Genomic DNA, 7,994 nt, shown 5'->3' on the forward strand with positions numbered 1-7,994 from the left:
GAGAATTTCATATTTTTATGTAGAAAAATAAATAAAAGCAACACAAAACATTTTGTGCAAGGAAAACCAAATCAATGTGAAACCATCACTTCAATAAAACAGAATTTAAGACAATTATAATATTTAATCAGCTGTCATAACAAAAATCTATCAATACATGTAATTTTTATACCTTTGCAGATAAAAACGTAGAATAGCAACCATGGGAACATATCAGGCTTTGCTGTTGACTAAAGTCTGCAACTTATTTTGTTCGTCGTTTCTAAGTAGTGACAAAAACGTGTCTGATTGTAATTTGAGGTGCCGAGGAAACAGTCACAGTACAGTCGTAGTCAGTGATGCAGCAATCAGAGGAATCTCAAACTCACAGAGACGAAGATAAAAAACGTTGGAAATTTGAGCCTAAGCTGATCATAAAAAACAACCAAATTAACCAATCGTTACTTTTACATAACACAATGTATAGCCTCAAGGTAGAGTGAAAAAAAAATACAGTACTGAGTGAATTTTTTAAGACACACATACCCATTCTGCACTCCTGCAGCTCTTTCACAACACATCTATGTCCCAGCGAGCCTGATTCGTGGTGTATTGTTGCAGGAATGATAAAAAATTAAACCTAAGGAGCCGGAGGGGCAACAGTCATCCTCTGTCCTGTCACTTATACAGTATGTTTGTGTGCCTCATTGCTCAGATATGAACATATTTGGTCATTAAAAGATAGAAGAACTGAAATGAGCAATAAACCTCTGTTTCCTAAGGTTGCATTTCAGGTTATTATAATAAATAGAAAAGTGCATTTTTTTTGTAATGTTATTGTGCACATTTTATTCAACCTAAACCTTCAACAGATTGATGGAAACACTATGTGAGATCGGAGAATGTAGTTTAAAAAGCAGCACTGGTTCATTTTTAATGTTGAGTGCAAGCAAAAGGCCTCATTTTAAAACCTTAACATAACAGAAAAGGCCATTTGCTGTATAAAGACAACAATGTAATTAAATCCTAACCAGAGAGCAATTTTCCTCCACTCTGGTTTTTTGTGTCATAATCTGTGGTCATGGGTTCTGAGTTGCACATTTAAAACCAAACCAACCAAACAAGCATGTAAAGTTAGGTGACTTCACTTACAGTTTGGACTTTTGCTGCTTTAAAAAGCTGCTTTCCAACAACATCTATAATAAAAATGTATTCCTAAATGTTCAAATACAGTAAGATATTGAAATTAAAATTGATTAAAACAAACAAACAAACAATCCAGTTTTCAGATTGAAAACATGATCACAGTTGAAATTATGTTGTTAAATATCTTATATTTGGGCCAACTGCATGTCTGCATTTTGGTTAAGACTGTTATTTTCTTATCAAGCATAGATAACCTTTTTCATAGGTCATAAATACTGTGCAAAACCTTTTTCGAGATTTTGAACTCTCCAGATTTTTGGTCAAATCGTCCCGCAAAAGCAAAGAAACAAGCTTTTAAAGCAATAGTTCAGACTTTTGAAATGGGGTTCAGTGGAAAGGTCATGAACTACTAGTATCTTACCTGTTGTAGATAGCTCTTTGAACAATGTTAATTTGGAGAAATGGTGTTTAAATCTGCCTGGACCGATGAGATAATAGCTGGTCTGAGTGGGACCAAGACCAACATGGACTGCTGCTGCTTTAAAACTCCAGTCTGAAAAAAAAAATCTACTTTTATAAACCCTTTAATGTCAGGTTTACATTATACTGTTATTTACACAGTATTCTATAGTTATCTGCAAGTGCAGACAGCAGCAGCAGCTAGCTGTAGCACTTCTGGTGCAGCCTGGAGGTACGACCAGCAGGATTATCATATTATTGCACTAACACAACCATGCAATGTAAAGTTGATGGCAATGTAAAGATAATGTAAAGAAAATAGTGTTATTATAAATTACTTTTGATTTTTGAAATTTGAGTTGTTTTAGGACAGCAGTAATCCATTTTGGTCTCACTCGGACTAGCCATTAACTCATAAGTCTGGTTAGAATATAACTTTATTTATATAGGTTCTCCAACATTAATTGTTTATAATCTTTCCACAGAACTCCAATTCAATAGCAAGTTTTTACTTTGTACAGCAATAATTTGTTCAGAAATCGTAGAATTTAGTGGCATTTGGATCATAACTCTTAAAAAAACCAAGCCAACTGTAAGACAGTATTTGACACAGTGAGTTTAAGGCTAATTTGTTGCCTCCAGCTTTGAGGTAATCCGTCTCCAGTCACCATGACGTGCCAGAAAAAGACAAAAATATGTGCGCAAAACACACACTCACACTTGAATTTACTGGGCTTTTACCGCTCACATACATTTACACTGCATGCAAAAACAAACAAAATAAAGATGCTGTAGTTCAGATTCACTGCTGGCACAGATCATTCCCATGATGGGGAGCCTTCATACCAGAACACACAGTGCTGCACCTTCCTCCATCGGCGTCACGGTAAAGCTGAAGTCTCCAGCCTGGCGATGTCAAGCAGCTCTTTACTAATCGGAGTGCAAGTTTTGGCCACTTTGAGGTTGCCGTGGAAACCAGGGGGACTGTTGAGTATGGACGGGCTTGATATGGAGGTGACAATGACAGACGACGTGGTCTTGGACACCGGCCTTGTCCCCGACTCCCTCATCACGTTATCCAGCTGAGAAGGTAAAGAGAAACATGATTTCAGCAGCTGCAATTTAGACTCGGTGGGTTCTTTTTTTATTTATTTATTTTTTACAAGAGAAGGTGATGGATGAAGGTTTGAGTGGAGGAAAAAAATGCAGGGATTGGAGCGAAATGAAGCGGCTGTGGTCAAAAACCTCCTGAGCAGAGCACCATAATCTAATCAATTTTAATATTTCACAGAGAAATGTGACAAATCTGAGTATTTGCCTAAAAACTAATAGTTATACATTGTTTGTAGTACTTTTAAATTGTATCTGATTATTAGCATATTAGCAAACTTTCAGTTTAAAATTTGAAACAAAAAAAGGTGCCTCAAACTCAAGCAGTTCCTAAATCCAGCGCTTCCACATTAAAGGAAAAGGAGCTTGTAAAACATTTATCTTAGTGTATTTGCTTGTACATAAATGCATTAGCAGATGAAGAGCTTTGATTTTCAGCAAAATTTAATTAATATTAATGTCAAAAGCAGCAGGAAATGAATTAAACTAGGCTGGTTGTTAGAAAACACTGATTTGATTGGTTAGAATACAGAGAAAAAAAATACGTTAGAGCTATAAAATAACATTTATATTATAGTTATGCTTAAACTTCTTAGAGACACAGCTAGTTTGTAGTTATATTCAGTAAGTTGTTTTAATTGTAGTGAAATCAGTGCTATGTCCTTTTAATTTGTCAAAAATTAGTAAGAATACCAGACAGGAGAGAAAGATCTGAACATTACAGCTGGAAAAACAAAGCGTTTGATTAAAAAAAGTCATCCTGAGATTCTCTTTACTAAAAACTCACATCATTATAAACGAACGAACCGACCAACACTACATGGAGAATTAAAACTTCTACTTTCTGACGTCATTCAATGCCAAAATGTGTTTTCCACTATTTTATGAAAAAGAAACCCCAAAAACATCATGTAATCTTTTTAAAAGCCTTTGTTCATTTCTTTAAATTCGGATTTGAAATTTTTAAGAACAGAAGAGTAATAAAATTGCAGCATTTATCAAGTAACAATTTTGAAGAAACAACACAACTTTTCTTTTAAATAAATATTAATTAATTTACTCTTCTGGCCACAATATACTGTACTTGTGCTTCTGCCACGTATAAAAATCTCATCAGATAATTATAGAACTTCACTGAGGATAAAATATATAAAAAGGCAAAAACTAAGTGAATAATTTTCATAAAATCTGAAATATCGTTTTTATTTTTAATTATGAAATCATTTGTAATCATCCCATCTCACAGTCTAATTAACCTTTCTAGTATTTATTCTTATTCAGTATTTGTCATTCATATATTTAATCCATATCTAGTTTGAATGTTTCAGTTTATTTTGTTTATTTTATTTTGAAATAGTTTGTATCTTTTGGTCTTTGTTTACCTGTACTTTTTCTATCAATAAGCCCTTTGTTTACTCCAGATTTCAAGGTAAATTTTTTGTCATTTTTCATTTGAACAAACCTCAGAAATGTTTTTATGTTGATCAACAACACACATGGTTTTGGTTAAAGCTGCAATGACTTCTAACAGAGCTCAAACTGACTAAATCTAAAAGATTAAAAAAAAATTCCATATTTTGGAGAAAATAAGATTTAATACAAATGCAATACAACAAGGTAATATGTTGTTATAACATAAAAAATGAGCTTAAATCAATTTGTTGGTAAATGCCTCAGAGGATGACTCACAAAACAATGTTGAACAAGAAGAGAGTAATAAATATTAAGACATCATGTAATATTACAAATATATATGAGTCAAAAGACAATGCTTCTCTGTGAAATCTGTTGATGGGTTCATTTATCGATTAAAAAGAAAATCCACCTGTACAGTAATGAACGAGAGGGAAATCCTTACAGCAGCAGGGAGCTGGGCGGTCGGCTGCCGACTGATGTCCAACATGCAGATGTCTTCAGGCTCAGGCAGAGTCTGAACAGTGTGCACATAAACACAGCCTTTTAGTGCCTCTCAAAAAGCCTTTCTGCTCATATGAAGACAAGTCCTACTAAACTTTTAAACTGAGTAACAGCTTTAAATCAAAATGTTGAATTTGGTAAAGTCAGAAAAAGTTTAACTTAAGTGGTTAAGGCCTTTTGGCTCAGGGTTTCCTCAGGGTTTAAGGGATTAGGGTTTCCCCATGGTTGCAAGGTTTAGGGCCTTTTGGCTCAGGGCTAGGGTTAGGGTTAGCCCATTTCTACCACTGTAAAATAAAAAAAATATGGAGATACTAACTGAAAATTATGACTTTGAGATGCATTTTTTAATCAAAGTGGCTAAAATAGGTTTCCATAGTTTACAGGCTGAAGAATAAGGTAGGTAAGTAGGTACATTTATTTATATAGCACTTTTAAGCACGAGGCGACTCAAAGTGCTTTACAACACAAGAACAAAATTACAGACAGAGTTACAGAACATGACAAGATAACTAAGCTAAAACATGACAATGCTAACAAAGGTACAGGATAACCAAACTACTAAAACATGATTTGTTTTCATCATGAGAACTAGAGATATTCTGGTAAATGTGCAGTTTATTTGCACTTGATTTTCATACATGTCACAGATAATTTTTTTCTGAAGGAGATGACTTCTTTTAGCATAAAAATATAAAAAAGGGGATGTGAGAGAGTGTCTGTCTGACGTGATGCAAAAACAATAATTGAAAAATCACTGATGTTTTCATAACACACGGAAAAAAGTGACTCAGATTCTTCAATTACTCTGTTTTTAAATGAAAACCCAGTGGATTTGAATGTAGTAAAATACAAATCAGCAGAAAAGAGCATGAAGGAGAAACTCACAATAAGATTTTCTGCTCCGATGCACATAGTGTCGCTCGTTACACGAGGGAGCTGGGCAAAAAATCTCCGCGAGCAAACGCTGCAGATGTTTACATTGTCACGTGCCATCCCTCAGGAGCATCTCAAGAACATTTCCCCAACAGCGACACGTACATGCGTTAAGAATGAACTCTAATGAACTAATGAGATCTTTGGCGCACGTGACGTCTTTGGGTTTCGGTTCATGAGCTGCGGCGATAACAGGAGCTGACAGCAAATGTCACTCTGGAGTTTGTTTTACTGGGAACAAAGCAGTTAGAGATGAAGGTGGCAAAAATTTAGTGACAACACCTAATAATTAGTGATGGTGTTATTTTTCCTTGTTTTATTTTTTCACTCACTACCTGGTTAGGTGATGACATCCCTTCTTAATGTGGCTTAAGCAGCATAATTTCCTACTTCTGGTTGTTTATAGGCTGTTGGTTATAGAAACACAAATCAATAATTGTTTATTGTAAGTTTATTTATTAAGAACAGTTACAAAATTCTTTAATAAGGTAAAAACAACCCTTCAATGCATCTATTAAGGTGTTTGAGTTTATCCTTAAATTGAAGTTTTAGGATTAAAATAACTATAAAATGAAAAATAAACAAGAAAAAAACCCAGTTAGCCATAGTTTAGAAAAGGATCAATGTTTGGGTTTAACTAATCTGCTTTACATATATTCAACACATCATTAATACGCAGAAACATGCTGTTTTACCAAATTCTCGCTAAATGTCTCCATCTGTGTTGTTTTGTGAGATTAATGAGGCCTGACAAAAAAGCAACGAGGTGAGAACGGGTTTATTACAAAAAAAATAAAAATAAATTAAATTAAATAACTGAGAATATAGTAAAATAAAAAATGAGGCGAAAACACAAGTTTAACTTTATCTATTTAAAAGCAACAACTAATTTGAATCATAATTGAATCCATCTGCAGATCTTTTCAGATTATTGATTTTAAAAGGCTTGATAAAAATACCACTTTTTACAAGGTTAAATTAAACTATGATTATAAACATTATCTTATATCTGTATATATCTAAAAGAACTTCACAGTGTCATAATAAACCTTTAAAAGGATATTACTGCCAATGTGTGGCGATATTTAGGAGCCAAGGATGCAGACTTAGGCAGGTGAACCAAAACTAAGAGTTTTAATAATAAAAACAAAGAGGGTAGAAACATAAAATCCAAAAACCAACAGACACCAGTGGTAAAAGAAAACAGGACGATGGGCTGATGAGTGACACCAAACCAAATGTATATGGAGGCTATGAGGTTTGGTTACTAGTTAGCAGCTGAGATTAATGAATGCATGAGGAACAGGGATGAATGAATAACTGCCAATGACACGGAGAGGCACTGAGTAACACAAAATAGGCTGAACATAAGGAATTTCAAAATAAAAGAACAAATTACAAAAGGAATAAAACAAAACAATAAATGACAAAAGCAAAAAACTCAAGGATCATTACAGTTACTATATATATATATATATATATATATATATATATATATATATATATATTTTTTTTTTTTTTAAGAAGAAAACTCAAGTCTAAATCCCATGATTGGGATCTTTTATTCCTGAGACAGGAAGGTTCTGCAGCAGTCGACTGAATCAATAAACATCAGTGAGTTCAGAAATGTCTGCAGAGCCTAAATAACCTGTTTGTCTAGTCAAACAGGATTATTTCCTGTCTATCTGGTTCCTGTGTGAGTAATAAATGGGCTGAAAAACAGGCCCAGAGGTAACTGCCCGTTTGATTTTTCTGCAGGATTATTTCCCTGTGAGCCCAGACTCTGCCACTATGATATCGTTTATTTTACAGTTTTTAACACTGACTGAAATTGTTTGAATTCTGAATTGCTAATCTGAATCCTGAAGCAGCTGCTGCTGTGATTAAAGAATCAGCCGCCTTCATCTCTGTGCAGTATGCTGAAACATGACATCACGTCGTGTAAGCTGTGGATTAAAACAAACAGTCCCAGATTACAGGACTTAGTGTACGGACCCAGTGAAACAGAGTCCTCGATGAACTTGACCTGCATGGCTCTGAGCCTTTACAGTATGTCTGTGTTTGTGCATACATGTGCGTTAACTAACTGTGAACTAAGAGGATTACAGAGAGGCGGAAATGCTCCATTTTCTGAATGTCCCACATATAATGACCTCAAACTTTCTACAAGCCAAGAAACAGTCATGACATGGGTCGGCTGTGTGGATATTGTAAAAATTAGACCAGTTAAGTTTGAAGGAAATGTGGATATTTGGGTTCATCCTTTAGCCTTTTGCTTCAAAGATCAGCTTGTGTAGCTGGAATAGACATACAGGTGCTGGTCATAAAATTAGAATATCATGAAAAAGTAGATTGATTTCAGTAATTCCATTTAAAAAGTGAAACTTGTATATTATATTCATACATTACATACAAACTCATATATTTCAAATGTTTATTTCATTTAATTT

At 34.3% G+C, this 7,994-nt stretch overlaps 1 protein-coding gene across 3 annotated transcripts in view; it reads right to left on the bottom strand.

Annotated features, from left to right (window-relative positions):
• Window positions 1-7,994, bottom strand: part of LOC108246550 (melanopsin-A) — a 28,525-nt gene continuing 20,531 nt past the window's right edge. For 2 of the 3 annotated variants that reach the window (XM_025010801.2, XM_017434168.3), the window contains exons 10-11: window positions 4,553-4,624; window positions 1-2,666 (exon numbers count right to left, since the gene is read on the bottom strand). In XM_025010801.2, the coding sequence (XP_024866569.1) occupies window positions 2,466-2,666; window positions 4,553-4,624 (273 nt within the window). In that variant the 3' untranslated portion in view covers window positions 1-2,465. Of the gene's footprint in view, window positions 2,667-4,519; window positions 4,625-7,994 lie in introns of all 3 variants that reach the window. The other variant, XM_025010799.2, reaches the window with a different exon arrangement.

Source organism: Kryptolebias marmoratus, linkage group LG17, assembly GCF_001649575.2.
Source record: "Kryptolebias marmoratus isolate JLee-2015 linkage group LG17, ASM164957v2, whole genome shotgun sequence".
NCBI classification, from domain to species: Eukaryota; Metazoa; Chordata; class Actinopteri; order Cyprinodontiformes; family Rivulidae; genus Kryptolebias; species Kryptolebias marmoratus.